At 46.1% G+C, this 25,652-nt stretch overlaps 1 protein-coding gene across 1 annotated transcript in view; it reads right to left on the bottom strand.

Moving 5' to 3' along the window:
* Positions 1 to 25,652, bottom strand: part of ZFHX3 (zinc finger homeobox 3) — a 221,710-nt gene that overhangs the window by 18,445 nt on the left and 177,613 nt on the right. Inside the window, exons 6-8 of the mRNA XM_049786326.1 lie at positions 11,928 to 12,061; positions 11,590 to 11,790; positions 815 to 917 (exon numbers count right to left, since the gene is read on the bottom strand). Of these exons, the coding sequence (XP_049642283.1) occupies positions 815 to 917; positions 11,590 to 11,790; positions 11,928 to 12,061 (438 nt within the window). The remainder of the gene's footprint in view (positions 1 to 814; positions 918 to 11,589; positions 11,791 to 11,927; positions 12,062 to 25,652) is intronic.

The raw sequence follows: 25,652 nt of genomic DNA, 5'->3' as shown, positions 1-25,652 counted from the left end.
ATATCTGTCACCTGCATTCAAGAAGCAATAAACACTGAAGTGTACAATGAAAATGTATTTCACTTTTTCCTATGATGAGATCATCATCCCCAGTAAGAACTCTAATTTTCTGATCAGTTGTCCACTGCCTCATATATAAAAGCAAACAAAAACCATTAAGGGAAGAAAAAAATGGGGTGAGGGCATTATGGCTGAACTTCAGTCAGGCGTTTATAAAGGCTGAAAGCTGGAGGGGTATCTCATAAATGAGGGTCTACTAATACCAGAGCATTATGTCCACTGCAATGGCATTCCAACTATACCACTAAGTTGTTTTCTAAAAGTCTAAAAGTCAATTCCAGGAAACTTAGATAATTTTGTGGTGAAGCAGTTCTAGAAATCCAGTTCTCTTCTAGAGAAGACAACCCATGGACTCCATGAACTCTTAATAATGAAGTTAAGTATTTTAACAACTTGGGATGGTAGATCTGGGGTTTACTGGCTGAATCTGAGTAGTCACTCTCTAAATTTATATAATCCAAGGGACATGTGCTCATCCCAATTCCACTGGTTTTCACCCGACTCTCACTTTAAACTAGTATTTTTCAGCCACTGATACCAATCAGCTTGTATACAAGGCTGCATATCACTGCCTGAAGCCATATTATAGGTCCATAGAAGCCGAGTATAAAGTAGCTGACAATAGTGACCTGCCTCTCTCAACTAGATGCATTAAGCTTGGGACTGTGGTGAAAGTCCCTTAGCATACCCTGGTCCTGTGAAAATCGTGGCCCCAGATTTCATTATTTCATTCAAGAATGGAGATGAGACTAACCAGGCTGCTTTCCTGCCTCCTCCAAACTGGAGTTCCCGTCTCGATCCGGAACAGCTACTGGGAGGAACATGCTGCTGGGCATCACCATTTCAGGGGTGGTCACCTGAGGAGTAAGCAGCAGAGAAACGGAAGGGTCACACAGTGAGGCAGGAGCCACAGAACAGGGAAACGCGTGAAAATCACTTCATAAGCAAAATTAGCCTTCACCAGTGTAAAGCTGAAGGTGTCACTTTCCATAGCTCAGTGAAGATTTGTGTTTATTAGACAAAGCTCACATCAGTCAAAAGTGTTTCTACGGTTACATTCTGGACATAATTAGCAGTGCACACTTGAAGAATAATCTTATTATTAATATTTTTCCTTTATGCAGAATTTTGACTTTGATCACTGACAATGTTTTGTCATGGGCTGTGAAACTTCTTGTGCAACCAATTAGGTAGATAAGTTGAAAGGCCCACCTTAAGCTGCTGAAAACATAATAAGGGCCCTAATTAAATCATACCTAGTAAAGTACACTGTAATCTTGAAGCAGGGAGCATTGTAGTACTGTTTTCAAATGTATTCAGGCAAGGAGAGGAGGGGAGTAAGAGCAAAGGAAAGGGGAAGAAGAAGAGAAGAGAACAAAGGGAAAGGCTAAGGACATGCAGACACGTTGTGGATTTTTCTAGGAAACATTGTGTAACCCTTTACAAGCTGAGATCAGGTGCCAATGAGTATTTCTTGTGACTCAGTTAAGCCAGGAGTCTTTTCCCGAGGTATCCGACATGAGAAGGATCAGAGGTTGCCCCATACAGCCTTTTCCAAAAGGGCAGCCCCACCTCATCTGCAGACACAGCTTCTAAATGTGGCAATTTCAGAATTAGCAGGGATCAAAACCATTACGATTTTAGGTCAGCTCCTCAGACACCTCTCCAGGCCTCCCTGCCATCTGGCCAGGGGCTTGTCCTAACAAGTTATCATTCGCCCTCTGTTAATGTGATGCAGTCTTGTTTTCAATAGTCAACAGAAGGGGAAAAGAAGATTGGGGAGGGGTGAGGGAGAGAGGCAACACTGAATCCAAGTTCTAGTACACAGAGTAGGATGCTTGCTTTGTATGCTTTTGATCTGGGTTCGATTCTCACGAGCACCACCAGGAGTACTTCCTGAACCAGGAATAATCCCTGTTTAGAATAAATATAAAATAAATAAATAAATATGAAAAGAAGTGACCTCCCTTTGTCTAGGGTGGGAAGAGATGACAGTCAGCAATGACATTCCAAACAAGTCAGGAATCATTTCCAGACCGAGAAAAAAACAGAGCCTCATGGAACAAGAACAAAAATTCCAGCCACCACAAGCTTTTCTGCAGGGGGCCCAGCCCCTCCTCCCATCCGGGACAACTGTGACACAGGGTCACGTGCCACAATCCTAGGCTTGTCGCAAACCCAGAACACCTAGATGGCTATTGGAAATAAAGTCAAACTTTATGTAAACTGTCATTATATTGTTGTGTAGGAGTCATACCAGCAGTGTGGCCAGTGAGGGATGCTATGGGAGGATGAGCTATGTGATATCTAAGCCCAAGCCTTTCACATACCCAGCTATGAGTCCTATGAAAATATGAAAATACCCAGCTATGAGTCCTATGAAAATCCTAGTCTTGCTCAAAAATTCCCAACAGAATCCTGGATGATAGGCCTGACTTCTAGAGGAGACCAAGCACCTGCCTCCAGAGAAGAAAAGAACTTCCTAACTGATATGTCTGGGGATACAGAATCATTCCCACAATTCAGACACCAGTAGGTGCAAGAATTAAGCAACAGGCACCATGAAACAAGGGTCTGAGAAATCCTGTGATTACGAAGAGCAGGTGCAGCCCCCCCCCTCCCCCGCACTCCCAAGACATCTGCATCTTCACACAAGCAAGCAGCTCACCGGCAGCTGGTTATGGCTGTGGGTGAATCGTTAGGAAGGGAGCGGAGATGGCCAAACTCATTCCATCTATTTTCCTTTTAATAGAAAGCATTTCTGACCAGTGTGGTTGGGGAGTCCAGCGGGAATCCAAGAAGTGAAAGGTCACCGATTAATTTATAGTCCTCAACCAAGGGGGAACAGGAGATTGGGGGGAAGAGGGAGAGAAAAGGAAGAGAAAAAAGCCTCCCCCCTCCCTCCATTCTCTGTTCTAGCTGCAGGATTCATCTTTTCCTGGGATCTTTAGGAATTATGGAAAATGAATCATGAGAAATAAAAAAAAAAGCCCTACAGAGTAAAAAAGAATAAAATTATCTAACACCTCAGCTGCACATCATTATAGGAAACTGTGGGCTTTTTATACACATTACAGTAAGGCAGACATCCCCTCTAACAGACTCAGTACGACGGATCAGTAATTGTTTTCATACACTTTAATTAGAAAAACTCAGATGGCTATGAATAATAATGGAAAAGAGAGACTTTTGCACTTGAAAGGTTGAAGTCAATCAAGTGTGAATGACGGCAAAAAAGAAAAAAAAAAGACACCAATTCATCAGGCCTCTGTTGTCTCGCTGCGACTTTAATCATAATTCCTGATTGGGATTCAAGAAGGCAGTAAGCAGCGGTTCTTTGTCTGCCTTCACCTTCCATCAATTAACTCTCCCGAAATATAATCATCAGCCTCACATGCTCCTCTGCATCTTAATCTGGGTCTCCAAACCTGTAAGTCTTGCCCCATATGTGTTTAAGTAATTACTTTTATCTACCTGCTTCTTCTCGTCCCTAGTCCACCCAATCTCTCCAACAGGGTGAGGAAAAAAAGGTTTGGTATATGAAATCTTAAAAGGCAAGAAATTCCCAGGAGGGATGGAAGGCCCATCCTCAAGAGAAATCCAGAAGGTGTAGACATTCTTGTAGGGGTCTATGAGCACAGGAACCCAGAGTGTGTGCAGCCATCTTGCTGCCCAGGCTCCCAGACCCCACATGGGTGCTTACACTAACACCCTTAGGCCCACGTCCCATTCCATGTCCAACCAGCTTCAAAAGCTTTTCATGAGAATGCTTTTTGCCACATAGCCTGAAATACTACTTGAGAAAGGGGAAAGAGAGGTAGAGGTGGCCAAAAGCAGAATTCCTGAAACCAAGTGGGTGTTCCCCTCGATTCCCCATTGTGGAAAATGTGAAACATTCTGGCCTGTCTCTGATGAACAGATGTCCCCTGCTCCATTTGCTGGGCAGATTATCACAAATAGACCTAGGAAAGGGCCAAACCTGGAGACAGCATGACTAGAGAGATCTTGAATATGCCCAAATCTCAGAAGACTTCAACTTAACCAGTCAGCTGTCCTTAAGACTAGGAAGTTAGCTCTTTCTAACCTCTCCCTTCCAACACACACTCTCTCTCAGTCCTCTTCTTCAAAAAATGTGTACATCCCCATAAATATTGGCTATATTAACTTTATGTTCTCAGGGGAGGCATGAAACTATTAAAATCACGTTTTAACAAAAAGTTAAAAAATAAAAACAACAAACTTCTAGTAAAAAAAAGTTAAAAAATTAGAGCCATTGCTTCACTGAACCATTGGGAATTTGGTTCTCTCAAGATTGGCCTCAGCCATGCAAAGGGCAGTTCCATGTTGGTCTTGGACCCAATCTTGGCTGCGTTGACTCCATCCCTCTGGAGAACAGAGAATTGATGGGAACAAGGGAGATCCATCCATCGTCACAGACGTGGGCACTAGGCATTTGAAAACAGTGGCTCTGGTACTGGGAAACAGTTCTCACATAGCACAGCAAGAGAAAAATAGAAGATTTCAGCTATAATGTCAGACATTTTTAAATTGAAACTGTTCCAAAATAACTCCATGTTTAGAAACAATGTTCCTCAACCACCAGTCTGGGGGTGTGGGAAGCTTGAAAATCAATGGTGCCCTTTTTGGTTTTAAGGGTCAAGCCATGGAATAGAATAAAGACAGTGCCAGTTTGAGGATACAATGGGGCTGAAGGATGCTGGCTTAGACAGAAGGGTTTCTGGGGTCTGGAGAGAGTTTAGTGGGTAGAACACTTGCTTTGCATGTGGCTGATCCCTGACACCCATATAGTCCCCCCACTTCCCATTAGGAGTAAAATCTGAGCATTGCTGAGTGTGAACCCACCAAAAAAAAAAAAAAAAAAAAAAGGATAAAAAGTGGGGAGGGAAAGGCCTTCTATTAATCTGCTCATCCATAGAGAAGAACAGGACAAGGTCCCACCTGCCCCCAATAAGCTCAGTCTGGAGTAGTTCTATTACAGATGCCATCAACTACTTAAGAGTGTCCCTGTGGACACTGTAGCCACCTAGGAATATGTTTTCTCTCACAGATTATTACAGACGATTCGAGGAAGCCACAGACTTCCCACTGGGAAATCCCTGGCTGCATGTTAACTGCCCTTGAGATATTAGGGAGAGGCAACATAGGTCCATAAATACCTAGTTCCTATCCCCTCTTAGCTTGGTTCACTATTGTGTGGGCCTGTGACTTAAGGCTTTCCACACTCTGTGAGGTGGACAGGAGGTGGCTGAGGCCAGATTCTCAATGTGGAGCTGTTCTCATTGCCAGCATCTGGGAGAAGCCACTGTTGCTTCTTTCTTTTTTTTTTTTTTTTTTTGTTTGTTTTTGGGTCACACTCGGCAGTGCTCAGGGGTTACTCCTGGCTGTCTGCTCAGAAATAGCTCCTGGCAGGCACGGGGGACCATATGGGACACCGGGATTTAAACCAACCACCTTTGGTCCTGGATTGGCTGCTTGCAAGGCAAACGCCGCTGTGCTATCTCTCCGGGCCCTGTTGCTTCTTTCTTAAGAGAAGAAATGTGTTCTAAAAGACCCCATCGGCTTCTCTGATTCTCTCTGGGCTATGGATTTGGAAAGAACTACCACAACCTGTCTAGTCCCAGAGTCAACTCCGCTAAATTTTTCTGGGACGCCCCAGGAAAATCCATGTCTCAGAGACCCTTGGCCAGAGCTATAGATACATGTGACTTACAAGTTCCAGGGGCTGGAAGGAAAAGCTATTTTCTCAGGAAAGGTGTGGAGTCATAGCTATCTGACACGGAGCTTCTAAAGGGTTCACTGCTCCCATGAGTTGAAACTTGTCAAAACTCAGACTCCCCAGGATGCTTCCGACTCCTTCCCTGTTCTGAGTAAAAGGCCCTGAAGAAAACAGCTGTGAGAAAGGGAAGGAAGTGGGGAAGCTTCGGGCCCACACACCCTGGTACAGCACTGGCTGCTGGCCACCGTCCGAGGAGTGAGTTTTGGTCTGTTCAAAACAAGGGCTGCATGAGGCTAAAACCCAGTTGTTTTCAGAACCAGGCTTGCTGGTCAACGGAGCTGTCCCAGCCTGGCTGCTTCCTTTCCATAGCTGACCTATGCCTGCAGCTAGCAACCAGGGCAGCTTCAGAGATCAGGGATGCCCCCTCTGTCCTGGCTCACCTTCCACCCATGCCAGTTCCTCACCAGGGATTGGGGAGGTGAATTTCTCTCTTTGTCACCTCTCCCATTTCCAAAAACAAACACCAAATCCAGGAGAATAAAGTAACTATAGAGACAGATGAGTCCTAAAGAGTATTAAAAGTGAGTGATAAATACTGAAACAGGAGCTGGATGGAAGGAAACATGCAGAACAGTGTACACACATACACACACTGTGTGTGAGAGCAAAGCTTCATTAGACTCAGAGAGGCAAGCAGTGGCAGTATACCAAGGTCACTTCTAATTTAGACCATCTAATTGGCAAACAGGCTCCAAATGGCTATCATCTCACAGGGTTTGGAATTAATGAAGCCCGATTATTTTCATTACCTTCCTCTGAGATGGAGACAAAGTGAGAGAACTGGTACCAGGCGAATGCAACAGCCCCAGGGCCCGTGGCCACCAGAGAGTCCCAGATTGGGGGTTGGTGGGGGGAAGGGGATGGCAGTGACTAAGGAGATGAGAGAGACAGAGAGAGAATGACAGGACGGGGCTGGGCTGTGAGGCGCCAGCAGAAGAGAAGAATCTGTGCATGAACCAAAAATTGTGAATAAGAACTAGCCAAGAAAAAAAAGATGAAAGGTCAGGAGGTCAGGAGCCCACATATCCATCTCTGGTCATCAGGTTCCTGCTATTAAGTGATTAAAGAACAAAGACAATTTCCCCATATGGATGCTATTGGTTCCCAGGGATGGGGGTCCTGTCAGTTAGACCAGGGATCAGTTAGGGATCAGCGTAAGAGATGATCAGGGTATCTCCGATTTCACAGAGCAGCTAGAAACAAGACCCCATTCGCCCCAAACCTCCCTCCCCCAGAGATCAGGACCATGAACCCTTAAGAGTTGCTAGAGACCAATGTGCTATCTCCACGTTTAATGCCAAAGGGCAAGCGTTCCCAGTGTTAGCGGGAAGGCTGTTGGGTCAGACCCGGTGGGGCCCCAGGCTCTAGGCTCTGCAGTTTCTTCCTCCTCCTCCCATATGATGTGTCTAAGAACCCTGTTTGCAGCTCAGCCTCCCATAGGCCAAGCAGGATGAAGGGCGGTGGGTACAGCCTCCACTGTGGAGGGCTAGAGCTGGGACTATTCCCCAGGAGAGTATTTTTCAAGCCCCTTCAGTGGAAGAAAAGGGGCCCATGGAAGACACAGATATGAGATGCGGAGCATAAGCAAGCAGCAGTTACCATGGCAACAGCCGCAGTAGACTCTGCAGGTCCCTGAAAGCTGTCTGATAAGGTATTATTAAATGAAGCCTCCTCAAAACACTCTCCATTTACAACCCAGCCCAGAGATGCTGTGTAGAAAGTAATCTAGTTCATTTATCAGGGTGGGATTGACTTTAGAGGGACAGAAACCCCATTTGAGCCAGAGCCTAAGACCTTTTGACCAATTGGTAGCAAATATATATGTATATATATATATTCATATATTTATCAGAATTTATAGGGTTTGAGATCCCTCTGCCTCCCCCGCACCATGCTGAACCCATCCAAGGAAGTGTAGCCCCAGGGCCAAGGGTGCTTGCTGTTTGTTCTCTTAAAGGTAGATTTGGGGGGGGGGGGGGGCTCAGTTAAGTTTTCTGGAAGATAAAAAGGGACCATAGGTCAGACAAGTTCAGGCACCTCTGTCCTAGATACACCCCAGGTCTGCCGGGGACGAGGGATCTTAGTAGAACTACTTGGTAAGAAGTATCTCCTCTCTCCTGGACTCAGTTCATGCCTGGCATTGAGGGACAAAGCATACATGATCTTCTTTCTCTCTGGAAGGAGGAAGGATACAGACAGACCACTCCTTTATGATGGGGTGTAGGAAACAGCTCTATGGAGCAGGGATGTCCCTGGATCTCTCCTCCTTATGCTGTTTGCAGAGTTGCCCGCTCGAGTTGGCCAGGAACAAACAGATGTACAGTCAAAGCGCTCAGCCAATATTTTCCCCATGGCCAATTTTCGTAATAAAATTATTGTAGAAAAGCCTCCGGGGGCATGATTTTAACCACAGGTTCATTATAATCACTTAGTTGTAAAACAATTGCAAATTATGCTTTAACACCAAACTTTTCAGAGTCAGAACATGGGCATCTGCTTTAATTCAGCAAAGATAGATGGAGAGCCGAAGACAGTCCTTAGATAGGATTCTGGGTCCCCTGTTCCCCCAAGATTAGGCCAAAAATTCCCCCAAATCCTACTTCTATCTTTTCTTGTTGAATTCAATGATCAGCATGGAAATACTTTGGCTCAATGCAAACCATTCTCATGATTTGAAAAATGTATTCAGCACTGAGAGCCATAGAGTCAAACTGCATTTCCACACACACACACACACACACACACACACACACACACACACACACACACACACACACACACACACACACACACACAACCCACAGAGAGAACACAAAACCATGCTTAGACACTTAGCTAATCCTCACATGGTTATATTTTCCTTCACTTTCATTTCTTAGTTGTTTATTTTTAATTTGTTTTATGGCCACACACAGCTATGCTTAGGGCTTTCTCTTGACTCAGTACCTTGGAATCACTCCTTGGGGCTCAGGGAACCAAACTGGGTGTTGGGGATTGAAGTTGGGTCTGCCAAGTTGAACCTTGAACTGCTGTACTATTATCACTCCAGTCCCACACTTTATTTCTGAAGATAATGACTTTCTTTTATGGCAAACCATCTCCCTATATTTCCCATAATTTGTACACCTTTCAGAAATGTCTAGAAAACAACCCCATTCATTGTCTGTTGTCGAAGATGAAGTGTAGTTTCGACACATGGGAACAAGTTAGATTAGGTTATGGGCAGTGTTTGCCTGATATGCTTATGCTGCAGTGAGTCTTTTTAGCACAAAATTTATGAATGTGATACTGTGGGTGAATTTTAGGGCAATCTTATGCCCCCCTGGCTTTGTGCACTCACACACACATGCATGTGTGTATGTGTAAAGACAAATTTATTGATGAAGATAGTGAACTCCGCCTAGTCTCCACCCTCTTATGCCCCAAGAACAGGTCCCAACAACAAAACAATAATCAGCTTTTATCGGGCAACATTTATCCTTTCTCTGCTCCATTTTTCTGTGACCTGCACAATGCAATGTAGATTTTGAATGATTTTTATCCAGAGTTGCCTTCATTGGGGGCACAAATACACCAGCAGGCTTGGGTGAGGATAGACATTCAGGGGACCTCTGACTTGTAAGAGCTATGCACAATTATGAAACACATAATTCTGTATCTACAGAATACTTGATCCATGGACATCTTCATAGCTGTCATTAAATTTTATTATGTATGGGAAAAAACCAAGATAGGCTAGCATATCATCTCCCATCTTCAAAGCATCTTCAAAGCAGCCAAGAATTGTTACTTGAGAAGGTGTGAGTTGGTGGGTAATGTGAAGGAATCTTAGGGACAGGGACCCAAGCCAGTCCAGAAGCCATGTCCAGCCCTTTGAGGATTGTTGATAAATGGAGAAGATTCCTAACAAATACCAGATCACCTGTGGAAAGTTCCTTCCTGCTGCTGTGATGAAACAGCATAACATGCTGCTGTTACGGCAAACAATGGACACTTGCTACAATTCCCACTCTCAGCCCTATGTAGACATAAAGGAAGCTTTCTATCAGACCAATTATAAGAGGCCCATAATTTCCAGGTCAGATTGATATTAAACAAGAAAAACCAACCACCTGACCAAAGAAACATACAGTTAAGGTGTAAAAATATCCCCATATCTCCTTTTATATCCTGCCCCCATCTCTCCCTATATCCCCACCCCTCATTTCTTTCAATATTTTTCAGGAATTCTCATGGTTCCAGGCATCCCTGAGAAATGGGATGCAACCTGAGACATTCCCTCTTGTTATTTCAAGGCTTTGAAATTCCCAAGGGGACCTGGAACACAGCCGTCCATTCGCCCACCAGTCTTCACTGGTCTCTTTGAAAATGCCCACTGAACATGACTGTGTTTGAAGGAGCTCAGGCATGGAGCGCCTACTAGGTCACCTTTGAATTTTCCATTGGCTGCCAAAGTTCTCTTGGTGCATCATCAATTATATGTTCCTTGGGACTAAACATCACTTACAACATGATTAATTTTGCATAAGCAAATGGAATAGGAAATGTCTAGAGGTTGGTCTGTCTGTGACCTGCATATTGCAATGTGGAATTCTGAACAGATTCTTCTGTCTCTTTCTCTCTCTCACACATACATACACATAAAGAGGCATTCAGGCTGATGTTTTAGGACCCCACTGTAGAAATATCACTGTGTTTAAAGTGAGAATAACTCTCTTGGTAATATTTCCTCAAGTCATAGCAGCACCAGCACAGATCAAAAAACAGGGCACAAGTCTCCCCTGTAGGACTTGGAGAAGGACTTGGAGAAGTTTTCATGTGACAATTAGATTAAGATACTTTACCCAACCTCTGGGTCATGTTTATAGAGACCACTTACAACCATATTTTAAGAACCTGCAAACAGAGGGGTTAGGAAGACAGTACAGCAGGGAGGGGGCTTACCAGACACAGGCTGACCTGGGTTCAATCCCCTAAGCACCACCAAGAGTGATTCCTGTGTGCAGAGCCAGGAGTAACCCCTGAGTATAACCCCCAAAACAAAAATAAAATCTGCAGGTATTGAAACAATATGTTCAAAATGTAAAGCCCTAGACTGGGAAATGTCCCCCCCCCCCCACCCCAAGTACACAGAGAAAAATATTAAGCTGATGAATCAATTCCCCATTTTCCTGCTCTGGAAATAAATGCCCTCATCTGATAGGTAGGCTGGGAGCATGCGCATGCGTGTGTGTGTGTGTGTGTGTGTGTGTGTGTGTGTGTGTGTGTGCGTGTGTTAGAGAGCTCTACCACTGACAACTGGTCTCGGATTACTGAGTTTCCTCAACTTTATGTGTGAACGCATCAGACTTTCTCTGGGTTCGAAAGATGTAATGAGGTACCGTGATGACAAAAGCAACCCAGACCATGGCCAGCTCAGCCAAGGCTTGGAGAGACTGTCACAGTGTCTTCAGATAAAGGAGGAGCTAACCTAGGCTTGCATCCCCAGGGACAGAGGATGATGAGGAGATGGAAAAAGCAATTTCCGGAATTAGCCCTTCGGACCAGGCATGCCTTGGCCAGGCTGAGTCTGAGCAATGCAGGTCCAGGAGAAGAGAACGGGCGCTCGGTCCCCCTCTCCACCTCTCACTGGCGCTCACATCCGACCGATAGTCTCTTGTCCAAGTCACTGCATCATCCGTGACTCCTGCGGGGGAGGAAAGCCGCGGGGTTCCTGCTCCTGGCTGCCTTACCGTCATAATGAGCTTCTCCACGCAGTCGGGGGCCACACTGTGGAGGTGGGTGAGGTGCAGCTGGAGGTGGATCTTGTTGTTGAGCATGTCCTGGCACAGGGGGCAACGGAGGGTGGGCTGCACCGAGTGCTGGGTCATGGCATGCACCCGGAGCCGGTTGACGTCGGCGTTGCTGTACTTGCAGTAGGGACACTGGTACATCTGTGGGGAACACACCCAGCCCTCGGGCTGAATCTTCAGTTCCCACTTGCAACTACATCTGCCCCAAACCCACCCAAGCCCAAGAATGTCCACAGCACAGCCCCCCCTCCAGCATTCAGTGCCCCAGCCAGCCTCACCTGCTCTGCTTTCGTCTCCTCGGATGGTTTTGGCCGCTTCGAAGACAGGGGAGGCTCAGAGCTGCTTGGGAAAGAGACACGTTTGGAGGCGGCGGGAGAATCTGGCAGCTCCTTCTCGGCCTGGCTGGATGAGGCTGGAAGAGAGAGAGAGAGAGAGAGAGAGATAGAAGAGGCGCTAGAGTGTCCTGACCAGACCAGGTGAGCTTCTTGAGAGTCTGAGCTGTGGGGGGAAGTGATGGCATTTCTAGCACAGGTGCTCTGAGGAAACCCCCAAGCCCAGAAAGATGCACCTCCAGACTGACTTAACAAGAGTGTTGGGAAAGAAGCAAGAGTTTTTCTTTTTTTGCATCCATGATTTCCTGTCACTTTTTTTGTTTTGGTTTGGTTTTCACACCACACACAGTAGTACTTAAAAGTTATTTCTGGCTATGCACTCAGAAATCACTCCTGGCAAGCTTGAGGGACCATATGGGATACTGGGGGCAGAAACCAGATCAGCTACTTCCAAGGCAAACACCCTCGCCACTGAACTCTTGCTCAGGCCCTACCTGCCACTACTTTAAAACATACAATCACAAGAAAAGAAGGAAATGGAATGGATGGAAAGGCCCTCAGCTGAATGAAACTAAACTCAGGCCATTCTGATTTCAACCAAGACATACAGTGTGGATGTGGAGAGGGCAAGGAGGTGTGAGGATGGGTAGAACAGTTATCTGAGTACAGACACTGTTTCCTGAGATGTGATAAACTGTGTTGTCAGAGACACCATCTCAGCTCACAGAACCACATCACAGGGAACATGAGCATTGTGTCCCGACAAAGGGCAGCACTGACCCCTGAATGTTGGTATTGGGGTGGGGGATTGAGCCCAGCAGTCAGCTTGATGGCAAAGAAGAAACTGCAGAGTGATGGGAACCCAAGTTATAATCTAGCAGATGCTGCACAAACCAGTCTGTTCTGTGTGGGTGGAGAGAGGGAATGTTTACTCTCTTGTGTCCATATTCTTTACGTCCTGCTCCTCTCACCCCAACAAGAAAACAGAAGCACTGATGAGAATCCCAGAAGATTTAAGATGTAAAGAGTGGATGCATCCATGCACAGATGCATGAATGTGCTGCTGAGCATTCTCTAAAGCAGGGCAAGAAATCTGGATGATTCCAATGAGAACAGCGGCTCTCCATTGTCAACATGGTTGGATTTGGTCATTCCCCAACCTGGTAAACATCTGGGGACTGATCTCTTCTGATTTGGGAGATTCCAGAAAATCTAAAAAGAATGCAAAATAAAACAAAACCTCCCAAAACAAAAAAACCTCCAAGACCAACGACAAAATGTGTATTCGGTGCCTTCATTAAAAATTAATCTGATTCAGTGCTGAGGTCACTGGTTTAGAAAATGTCATTTCTATCCCTTGATATAACTACTTTCTCCTTCACCCAGTCTCCTTACATGCCAGGCATTTTTTCACTTCATACACTGCTTTGAAATATATTCTGATGCGGATACCATCACAGGCGTGTGCTTTAATAAACAGTTTCAGAAAATCAATTTTATTCATTAAAATCTTAAGGCCACTAAATAATTTTGGCAAAAAAATATACATATTATAAATATCACTAAATGCAGGAAATATTCCAGGAAGTTGACGCTCTTCCCAGAATGCACATCTCGCGACCTCTGACCCCAGCATCTTGGTAACTTGGTCTATGTAAGTTTGTAGGACATCTATTATTTAAAAAGTACAAGGACAAGCATAATACACAGGCCCCTCCTCCTCTCAACACACACATTCATAACAGTACTTTAATCTGTCTCGAATCGACTTCAAACCCATTTTGCTCTTAATGGGAGTTATTCATTTTCACTTGAAAGGTAATACATGACGGCTGGATATTTAATGTGATGGGCCGGCTGCCGATTAACTAGGTGCTGCATCGTTCTAGGCCTGTCCCCCATGGCCCACTTCCCATCTCCCGGCCCCCTGCAGACCTGACCCTGCACAGCCCAGCGATGTATGCTCCAGACCCTGCAGAGTGGAGGCCCAGCCCCAATGGCCCTCCATCTTAGGAGTCTTTAATTACTATTCTGGGGCCCTGGTCCCCTCCCCCCTAGCTCCTAGATATACCCCACCACCATTTCTCATTTTTGCTGCCTGGTTGGTTTCTTCTATATATTCACTTTTCTAATGCATTTTGAAGATGGGGTAGGTGGAGCCATCAGGTGATTATTCTATCCAACCCCTTCACCCCTCGCTAGCTCTGCCTCCAACCCGCAGTTACTATTAGGTCATGCTCAGGGCTTAGCGTTAGGTGAGAGCCTCTATCTGCTTTCCCTTCTGAGAAGCAAAGCAACAGAGCTTCTTCTCCCAACACCCATCCTTTATTAGCCCGAAACACTTGCTTGCCTGGGCCTGTGACACTGCCGTTTATTCTTAGGATGACTATCATGTGTTCAGCTGCTCGACAGCATGAATGAACCAGTCCTGGGGCTGCCACCACTCAGTTCATCTCACTCACTCCAAGTTGAGGAACAGACAGGGGCACCCAGGGTGGCACTAGGTGCCACCTGGGCTCAAAAAGCCCATTATTTCCATCAGGGCTGAGCATGTGATGAATTGTGCTGAGATGGCCGGGATGAGAATTCTGGTTTCAGAGGCCACTATTCTTTCCCCTGCATGGAGAGGGGAGATTTTTATTATACCTTCTTCTGCCCTCCAAACTCCTAAACTGTACCAGAATTCTAAAGCTTTCTTTAGGACTCAGAGAAGGCTAAGCTTTTTGAGCCCGAGTGCCCAAACTGCTGCACAATGCCCGGTCCTCCCAATAGCCAGTCCGGTCCTGTTGCCAGGTAAACTGCAAAGCAGACACCGGCACACTCGCTTCCCACTGTGCACTGCGTATCTTAATTGCGGACCTTCCCACGTGCCAGCTGCAAGGCCTTCGCGTGCCAAATGTGTGCCAGAGGTTCACCATCGAGGCTTTAGGTACTTATCCTAAAGAGTCCTTGTTTAACAAAAATATAACTTACTTGTAAAAAAATAATTTGTAAAAAAAAATATTGCTTACTCATTTCTTCCTTCTCCCCAGTAAGGAAAAAAGCCCTGTTGGAAATGAAGCCTGGGACATAAAAACCACTCCAGGTTCATCCTCATCTATCCCAGACCATTGTCATTGTCATCTGACCAACATTGTCCAGAGAGGGCCATTGCTAGTGGTAGTTCAGGGGTTCTGTCTCTGATGAACAAATTTCATCCCCAATTCTGTCTAACTTTATGGTTTAGGTTAATTAACAGGGTTATAATATCCTTCAGATTTATGGTACCGATGAATAAAGTTAATGCATATCCCCTACCATCCAAATGTCCATCACCCTCCCTCCTTCTCACCCACTGTGGGCCCAACCTTTCTTTCTCAAGCACACAGTATCTGTTGGTTTGGAAACAGCAACCTGTTAACTTCCTTAGCAATACCCAAGGTTGGAGCCTCCACTTATGTGCCCATTACTTCCAATCTATCTGTCTCCTCCCCAGATCCAGCCCTCTCAGGTTTGGATTTTGGTAACCAAGATTTATGATTGGTTGATATTAGTTGATATTGTCCAGATCTTGCTATTCTGGGAGATAGGGGAGGCACACTTAATCCACAGATAAAGGCTTACTCCTGGCTCTGAACTTAGAAATCACTCCTATTAGTCTTGGGGGACCATGTGGGATGTGAGTATTAAATGTACAAGGCAAATGCCCTCCCTGCTGTGCTATCACTCTGGCCTCCAAGACCTGGACTTACTTTTCTCTATATCAGAGGAATGAGGTCAGCCTGGATTTGTTTTCCTGCCGCTGGCTGCTTTAGCGCAGCACCATTCCCTCACATTCCATCCACATCATTGTGAACTGCATGGCTTTTCCATGTATCTGCATAGTAACCTATTATGTATCAATGGCACAACTTCTTTCTTCTGTCATCTGAACAGTGGAAACTCCACATTTGTCAGGAGTGACAGTGGCCCGGCCCCATTGGGTTAAGACACACAGGGTGGGACTGGTATGGTGTTAGAGGGGGCCAGAAGAGGAAGAGCCAGTTTCCAGTGGTAGATGGTAATGGAGACGGACAAATGCCAAGGAAGGCTTCATCCGACTGAGACCCTTTGCTTTATTCTGAAGTTTCCAAGGAAAGGCATTTCTTTCCACAGGAAAACAGATATGTGGTCTCTTGCAGGGAGTGGGGAGGGAAGAATCATTTGCACATGGAGATAATCTCCAGATAGCCTTTGTTTTTTAACTTATTTGTTTGGGAAGTATTTAACCTCTATAAAGATAATGATTTTAAAAAGCCACCCTCTCGTCACACTAATTAGAGGGGGTAGAGAAGAGAACAGAGCCCCTGTGAATGCATGCAAATTTTGTCTGCTGTTTGCAAGAAACGTTTTTTATGATCTAAACATGTGGAGTAATTAAAACAAGGCAGACAAAGCTTAAGGATGTAAGGGACTTGCTTTAAGGACTAGCTAGAGAACAGTATTACTGACGGGCTTATCCAGGGGTCGAGGAGCACAAAAACAGACTCTTTCTAGCAGGCGTTTTCACCCTCTACCCTCACCCATGAATTAAAATTGGAGTTGATAGGGGCTGGAGAAATAGCATGGAGGTAGGGTGTTTGCCTTGCATACAGAAGGATGGTGGTTGGAATCGCACATCCCATGTGGTCCCCCGTGCCTGCCAGGGGCGATTTCTGAGCGCAGAGCCATTAGTAACCCCTGAGCACTGCTGGGTGTGACCCCCTTCCAAAAAAAAATTGGAGTTGTTAAAGTGATGGCCATGGAAACCGTGTGTCCTGTGCTTGCAATGCCATGGAAGTGCTTACGCCCTTTGGCCATGACTCCTCTTTGTCCAGTGTTGTGGTTTGTGCCACCCTGAAGCCAGCTGAGACTGAGTTGCTGTCTCAGGAGAAAAAATAAAATAAACGAGGTTGAACAGAATTTTCAAATGACACGCTTTGTTGCTTCCTCTTGTCTCTGAGCAAAGGCATCTACTTGCCCTCCGAGAAAACCAAGGGGGCAGGATTCATTTCTGTGCATTGCAGCTAAGTGGCAGCTTCTCTTCCTCCAGCTCAACTGCGGGACTCAGGGCATGTCACCTCGAGAGCATGTCACCATCTTCTTATACAGGGACCAGCCTGGTGGGGATCAATAATGTAGCTGCAAGTTTCTCATCTTTGTGGTCAAATGACACAGTGGAGGGTGATATGCTTCCAAATAATCATCCCCTTTCATTTGGGGACCTGGAGGTGAGCCCACTGTGGACCTGGGAAGCTGCTGCCTTGCAGAGAGGCCCTAAGCAGCTGCCGCCCCCACTTCCCCACTGTTAGACTCTTAGCTAAAGTACCCTGACAGCCCCTCCATCGAAACTTCCATCTCCCAAACCAGCAACCTAATGGAGGAGCCAATTAAATGATTATTAATTCATGCTGCTTTCCGTAAGCCAGAGGTTCGCACCGCCTTGCATTCCGTAAACCAGCCTGCCACCTGCCCCAGGAATTTACAGCAATCTCTCATCCCTCTTCACTGACCACGGGGGGAAGAGTCCACATGGCTCCACACTCTCTTCAGGCTGGAAGCCCCCAACACAACAGGCACAGAAGCTCTGCTTAGCCTGCATGTGCTCATTTTGCTCATAAAAGGAGATATATCTGGGTGCTTGCTCCAGTGCCCTGTTTTCTTCAGCCTCTGACGGGCCATGCAAACCCGCACCATAGTGAGAGGAAAAATGGCTTTAGACTTTGTGGTCTTCACACTATTCTTGTCATAGGAGCCATTTTTGGGGTATGCCCATGATTCTTCCCCTGGAGATCTGTGAAGATTCTGTCCCCGAATCTCTTGGGCAGTTCTAGCCCTCCACGAGGGCCCAGTGTTCTGACTCAGATCCCTTCCTGCCCCCCAAACACAAAACAATTGCTCTGTTAAAGGTTGGCTCTGCTACCAGCTCAGTCTTTAAACATGTACTATCTCTCCCAGCTTCCAACCAAGCACTTAATGAAACTTCACAGGAGTGGGGGATTTGGGGGACACCAAAACAGCACCTGGAACCTAACAAAGGTGGTCCTTACCCTTCCCTGCTCACAGGTGAGGGATCCTACTCCAACTCCAGTCCTCTGAGGTCAAGAACTTTCTGGAAGTTCAATACACAGTCCCCTGCAGGTCTCCAAAGAGCTCCAGAGATGTTTAAGCACCTATTCAAAAGCCAGGAACTGTGTGGGTTCGGGCAGAGCTGGACACGAAGGGCTCGGCCACATACTTGGCCTCCAGCTTCAAACTAGATCCCCAAGAGCACAGGAGGATGGCAGATGGTTTGACTGGCACTTGGGAAAGGGCCCATTATTTTACTTCCCCAACCAAAGAAAGCAGCAAACAAGCCGGAGGTCTGCAAACCCTGAAGAACTAGGTGGCAATAGTTTCTGCTCAGCACTGGGCAGTGCCTAGAGAGCAACGGAAGCCTTGGGAACAGCTTTGCCCTGCTGACCCCTCATGCAGTGTTCCAAGAATGGCCACTGGGCTCAAAGTGCTCCTGTCTCTGCTAGACATGGCCTCCCACCACCAGTGTTGACCTACCTTGCCCTTTTCACCCATGGTGAGATCCACTGGCACTACTAGATCTTTGAGTACATCCACCTGGTTCTATAACTCCCAGAAATTAAAGTTGCCACCATCTTGGGTCAGGAGTTGGAGAGCAAAGGGGTCTCAATTCCATTCCTGATTTGTGTCACCCTGCCTCGGCAGTTCCTGGAGGGTCCTACCTTCCCCTGGCATAGCCCTGTATGGCACACCAATGGCTGCCACCTGCAAAGATGGCAGGATCCTGTGCTGATGCAGGCATCTATCACTCTGCTCTGTAGCTCACTTAATGGCTTGAGATGATCAAACATGGACTTAGGACAAAACCAGAGGGAAGGGCGTTTGCTTTGCATTTTGCATGTGGCTGACTCAGGTTTGATCCTCAGTATCCCATATGGTCCCTGCACCTGCCAGGAGTAATTTCTGAGAACAGAGCCAGGAATAACCCCTGAGTGCCTCCGGATATTGCTCTAAAACCAAACAAAGAAACAAACACATAATAACAAGAAAATTACCAGATGGAAGAAACTTAGAGCCTGTCATCTGACGGAAAAAGATCTAAAGGCCATGTAAGAAACAGGCCAAAACAAGGACAAGAGTCTCTGGCACTCTGGAGACCAGGCAGATGGCAATGAGTGGAATTCAATCCAGTGTCCACTGGAACAAACATGAATTAGGTGAACATGGACGTCTGGGGACTCTTCTGTGCTCCTCCACTCCTCCTCTGCCTTTCCCAGACACAGCAGAATTTTTCTTTTTAATTTGTTTGGGGGGGTTACACCCAAAAGTGTTCAGGGATCCCTCCTGGCTCTATGCTCAGGGATCACTCCAGGCAGTAGTGCCTGGCAGGCTCAAGTTCCAGAGTAATGGAACTTTGTAAGAATAAATTAGCGTGATCCAGTTCAGGCAGGCTGAAAGGCCCCCAAGTGCACGCCTCAGGGCTTTAAACCACCCCCTTTCCCATAATCCACCAGCTTGTTCTTGCTAGTCCTGCTTCCATGGGCCAGGGTGACATAGGGAAGAAAGACATCACTAAGGATCTCTGGGCTTGGAAGCAGGGACAGCTCTCTAGGGAAACACCGACATGCACTGCAAAGGTTCCCGCTGTAGCAGATCTCTGAGAAATAACATGATTCTATGTTGAGACAGAGAACTCTAGGATTGAAGCTGATGTCTGGATTTTAGGGAAAGCGCAGACATTCTGAATTTGCCTTTTAGGCTTATCAGCCTGAAACAATCCAACCAAGCCAGGGTTTAGATGTCTAAACAACAGAGTGGACAGATTTTCGACTTTTCCGTGTATCTGAGGTCAGGCTACTTCACCAACTGACTTAAGGAACAAGCATCCTTAGGTAATGGGGTGACAAAAGTGAGTGCACGTGGCATGGGAGGAAGATGAAGAAATGGGATGCTGGATGTTTAAAGAAAAGAAACTATTCATGCTGCTATCAGGATGATGGATATATGTGGTTATACCTTTTGTTCAAACTTTGGAATGTGCAACTAATCTAGAAGTGAGCTCAAGGGGGAACTGGGATCTGGGTGATTCTGATAAGATGACTTAGGTTTATAGGTGCTGGAAACAACCCATGCTGGGGAGGGAGGTGCTAATGGAAGGGTTATGCTACCCTGTGTGGGGAAAAAGATGATATGGGAACAATCTGCATCCCAAAATCCTGTTGGGAACCTGCCCTCCACAAAAGCAGCTGAAAAAGTGAAGTCCTCTAAAAATGATATGGAAATCAAAATCTAAATGCTACATAGGCTTGACCATAAAGAGCTAACGATTACATTGGAAACTGAAGAAACAAGGATTCTTATGTCTCCTTCAACTTTTAGAAGTTAAAGTCATGAACTTCTTTTCTTTTGGTTCCTAAGCCGTCACCTCTGGCGATACTCAGGATTTACTCCTGGTTCAGTGCTCAGGGATCAGCCCTGGCAGGGCTCAATATTGAACCGAGGCCAACTACAGCAAGGCAAGTGCCTCAGCCTCTGTATGATCTCTATAGCCCTGGAAGGAAGCAAGAAGTTTCTAAAGCTTCCTAATCAGGGGGCCTCATCCCTGACCTAGAAGGAACAATGTGAGGTTTAGTCACAAAGTGAGTACTTGAGAATTCCCTCTCTACAAGTTGAAGTTCTTCAACCTCCAAAGCATATGAGGGCATGACTAAGGTGCCCCAAAAAGGTACTGTATGGTCTCTGTGTTGTAAATCACCACCACGAATCAATAATCCAGGTGACTTACCTACTGGCAGAAAATCTAAAACTGAAACAGAGCAAAGAACATGTGTATATACTCTTTGTAAGAATGATATACACAGACTAGAAGGTATATTCTATTGTGCTTTAAAAAAAAATTAAAAAAAAAAACCCTGCCCTTTCCTTAGGCCTTGGTAATTCCCACTACATAGATCCATAGCTACAGGGTCGTGAAAGGGCATTTTGTTTCCTAGTTTGTTTTGCATATTGTACATCTGCCTTAGCTATTAGCTCTCTCTCTACTTCTCTCTCTCCCTCTCTCCCCCCACCCCTCTCAAAGTTGCTTTCTGAAGAACTACTCTAAATTCTCAAAGTTAGGGCCTATGAGTTACTGGAATTCAGGCAAGCCCAAATATCCACCACACCCTACATCTATTTTTGCTTTCCAACACAAAATTAGTTCAAATGGGTTGTTTTCACTTGGCAGACAAAATTCTGCCTCCAGTGACTTTAGGCTAGACAAGTTATACTGAAAGTAGCCTAGGGGAGGGGGGAAGACAAGAGTGGAAGAGGGAGTGGGGGAAGGAGGGAGGGGTGTGCCCACTCAGGGAAGGCTGGCAGAACTTCAGAATGCCCATCCGCAGGGAGACAAAGCCAGCGGCGGCATCTGTCAGCAAGATTGAGAGCCACAAAGGGCCTGGCAGGCCAGCATCCTTCTCAGTATCACCCTACACTGTGCTGCGGGGCTGGACAGGAAGATGGACAAGCAGGGAACTGAGCAGAAGCCGTAGGAAGGAGGACTAGCCTGGGGGGGCTGGGCTGGGAGAGGGGACGCCATGCAGAGGCACCTACACAAGTGCTATTGATTCAACAAAAGTTTCTCTTTATCTACCAGGGTCCTCAACACTCTGAGCAGGGCCTGGGTTGGATCCCAAGGACCAAAGAGCAGTGAAGGTCACTCAGAAGTGGAGAGGGGAGCAGCCTGGATGAGGAATCCAGGCGGCTGGCTGAACATGTCCTTCACATGACTGCTTCATAGCATCTCTACAGGCTACATCAGGTACTGCCCATCACTATGACCCACATTTCCACCTGAGTCTTTGCACACACTAAGAACTAATAATACCAAACAACTGTCTATCCTCCAACTCTCCTTAAGGGGCTGCAGCACCACTACACCTCATTGAGTCACACACTTCCTGCATTCTGAAGGGGAGACCTGGAGCTCCCAAGGTCACTCGCAAATCTCAATGGTAGAATCCACTCTGAACCCTGGGCCTCATTCCAAGCCCGTGTCCTAACTCACCATCTGCTTCTTCTCTGTACAACACATTTTTGGTCCACACAAAGATCTTTCAAATTCTTTTTAGAGTAGAGAGACAATAACAGGCGTTAAGGCACTTGCTTCGCACTAGCTGACCCGAGTTCAAGCCCCAGCACTTCATATGGTCCCCTGAGCACCGCTGAATATGGCCCCTAAAAATGAAAACAAAATATCTTTTCTCCTCTTTCCATTTCCGGTCACCGATTCCATTTCAGGCACAAGGTTATCCCATCCAGATATGCCTGTTTATACACAACTGTAAATATCAGGGGAAAGAGGGGAGGCTTGCTAATAGATTTCAACCAGAATGTGCCTGACCTGCTTCTTTTTTTCAGCCTCAATAATTAGAAAGGCAGTAGGTCTGCGGGAATCATTCGGACGCAGCAGAGCAGTGTGCTATACATTTATGTTAAACACGTCAAATCTGATTGAAATCATGCCTGCCAGCACCGCTCCCCATAAACACACTTTCCCTTCTGCTCTCACAGACCCCGCCAGCCCATTAACACCACCTCTAATGGCAGCCTCCAAAGATGGGAATCAGGGACGCTCCAACGCACTAATTGCTCTGTGTTAGGTGAGCATCATGGAGCTTAAAAAAAAAATTCGTAAAATAAAAGCCCTTTAGGCCATTCCCTGAGTAAAATAACACACAAAGGACAAAAATCAGACTTAAAAAAAATATGGTATACAAATACCAGTAGGGAACTCAGTAAGGAATCTCAGAATTAATATCTTGTCTTTTTTTTTTAAGTTGGGCCATTGTCCTGCTTTTTGACTGGTCCGGTTTGCTGTTGTTTTGTTTTGTTTTTAAGCCCCCCCCCCCAATTCCCCTGGTCATATTATGTTGAATTAGCGGAACTCGGCCCGGCTTAGTGCTCTGAGGCTAAAAACCATGGTGGCCACAGGAATTAAATCATCGTCTTGCTGGGGTTCTCTGCCAAGAGCTCAATATTCCCCCCTCCTAACTATTGGTGATAAAGGCACCGCATTAATTGTCTATCACTTAATTTCTAGCAATTAATGATCGATGAGATAATCACAGCATTAATTACTGTTCAGTTGCCGACACTGGGGGCTGCTTCTGTCTAGAACTTGCTCTTTCAAATTCACACTGATTCGAGAGAACAGGGTCCCTTCCACATTTCAAGAGAGACAAAGTCACAAGACTGGGTGGTAGAAGTGACTATTCACAGGGGATGATGCAGCTTTGCACAGGCACAAATGTGACCCACCCACCCTGCACCTCCGTGGGGTATCTCAAGGGCTTGGACGTGTGGTGTGTACCCACTCACCACCACCATCGAGTTTGTGCTGGAGCTAGTGGTGAGCCTAAACTCAGAGGAAGCCCAAAGTTCCAAAAGGAAAAGACCCTATTAATGGTGGGTGGCATGAGTCAGAATCAAGAATATTCTAATCTTTTCATCAACCTTCTCTTGGGCTAAGTGTAAGTATGGCTTGTTCCGGGTCACAAATGCCACTGGCAAATTTTACTCAACTGGAACATCTGGGTGGCCAACACCATTCTGGCTTCACCCCCATCTCTAAGAACACAGATAAGAATTAGGTCAAATGCCTGCACAAGAAAAGTCCATACTGGGGGAGGTGCAGCAGTGTCCCTGGGAAGAGTATGGCAGGATATCCTGATCCCCGGTTCGAGCTCTCTAGGACTCGGTTTGCCTACATAAATGCAAGATGCTGGGGGAGGACAAGTGTCACTTTCAGAACTTATTTCGGGGGAGGGGGGGTGAGGAGCCTCAGATGAAAAAAAGAAAAACAAAAACACAACAAAGCAGTGAGCCAAGATACAGTTGTAGCAAGTAGGGCACTCACTCATGTAGCCAGGTTTGATCTCAGCACCATATGTGATCCCCTGAGCTGAGCCAGAGATAAGCCCTGAGCACTGCTGAGTCTGGCCCCCAAACCTAAACATTTCTAAAAGTAAAAATCAAGTTCCAAGCAAGTTCACATGGGTGCACACGGTGGATCCAGTGATGAAAGTACAGCTGATCCTCCCTCACCAACACACCATGACCCTGCGATAGTACCTGGTGCAGGTCCTGAACCTCTCACTGTCTCTTACTGGCAGAGTTCATCTACCTGCAGCAGATTCTGCTCAGGTTCACTTGGCTCCTTGTCGAAGTGTCAGTCTGTACTTTGTCCAGCAAATGGCAGCCATTAGTCACATGTGGTTATTTAAGTTTAAAGTTATTCGATTTAAGTAACATTTAAAATGTGGTTTCTGGGTGGTATCATGGGCAATGGGTGGCTGTACTGCATATACTGGCATCTATAAAACATGCTCACTAGCACCAAAAGGTACTCAGGACAGTACTGAGCTACAGAAATACAGCTGTTCTCACAACTGAGGTGCCCCTGAAAAACTGAGGGTTCTGTTCCCTCAAGGCAAGGCCTATTGCAGAAGTAATGACTAGACGCCCTACCTGGAATTAAGCAAGCACTATGGGGCCAGTCTTGACCAGAATTCGAATCACTCTCTTGCTTGTCTGGTGGCCCAAGTAAAACAACAACCACCACCACCCACCACCAAATCTTATATGTAAGTTAAAAAAAAAAAAAAGAAAGAAAAGAAAAGAAAAGAAAAGAAAAGGAAACCCAGAGAGAATCAAGGACAGATTCTGAGATGAAAAAGTAAGGAATCCCAATTCAATACTAAATTTGAAAAGGCTTGATCAAGGACCATCCATCCCTGCACAAACCTCCCAACTCTGTGTTCAGTCCCTGAGAAGGTGCTAGTCATTCAGGCCCATTGGAAATGCTGGTCAATCTGCATCATGAACTTATCAACACCAAAGATTGTGCCATCATCATCTATCTGCCAGGCGGAAGCACATGCTCCATCATATCCAATCCCATGGGGATGGTGCAATTCACAGAGGACAAAGAACGAATGCAAGGGTTTACTTTTTTCCTTCTTTTTTTCCAAAAAACTTCTAATTCAAAAGAAAGCTCCAAAGAGGTTGCTGGCACCTCTATAGACTCTAAGATCAAACTGGTTAAGACTGGCAGGGGCTGGTGAGGTGGCGCTAGAGATAAGGTGTCTGCCTTGCAAGCGCTAGCCAAGGAAAGACCTCGGTTTGATCCCCCGGCATCCCATATGGTCCCCTCAAGCCAGGGGCAATTTCTGAGCGCTTAGCCAGGAGTAACCCCTGAGCATCAAATGGGTGTGGCCTGAAAAAAAAAAATAGACTGGTCCCATTACATACTTAGACAATATGGTCAAAGTAGTTCTGGGCCCAAAGAGGGTCATTTGCAAGAGTGAAGAAATAACATTTCCCTCCTTTTTCCTACTATGCAATTGGCAAGGTGCAGCCAAGTTGTCATTCATTCATTCACTCATTCATTCAATCTTCCTCTGCCTGCCCACCCCTTTCTCTTTCTCACTCTCTACTATGAACTAGAACCACTTGATGCTTGAGTGAATGGGAAAGGGGAATCTTGCCCAGACCCTGCTGGAATGACACTCATTTTCCCAGAATTTAGCCAGCTTCCACCAGCACAGTCATCAGCAGCCAGAAGACGCACTTCTGCTGAATTATGAACACTCAGGAGGAGGTTGCCTAACCACGGTGCTT

Source organism: Suncus etruscus, chromosome 14, assembly GCF_024139225.1.
Source record: "Suncus etruscus isolate mSunEtr1 chromosome 14, mSunEtr1.pri.cur, whole genome shotgun sequence".
NCBI classification, from domain to species: Eukaryota; Metazoa; Chordata; class Mammalia; order Eulipotyphla; family Soricidae; genus Suncus; species Suncus etruscus.
Note: the sequence above shows the minus strand (reverse complement) of the source record. Positions and strands in the feature narration are given on the sequence as shown.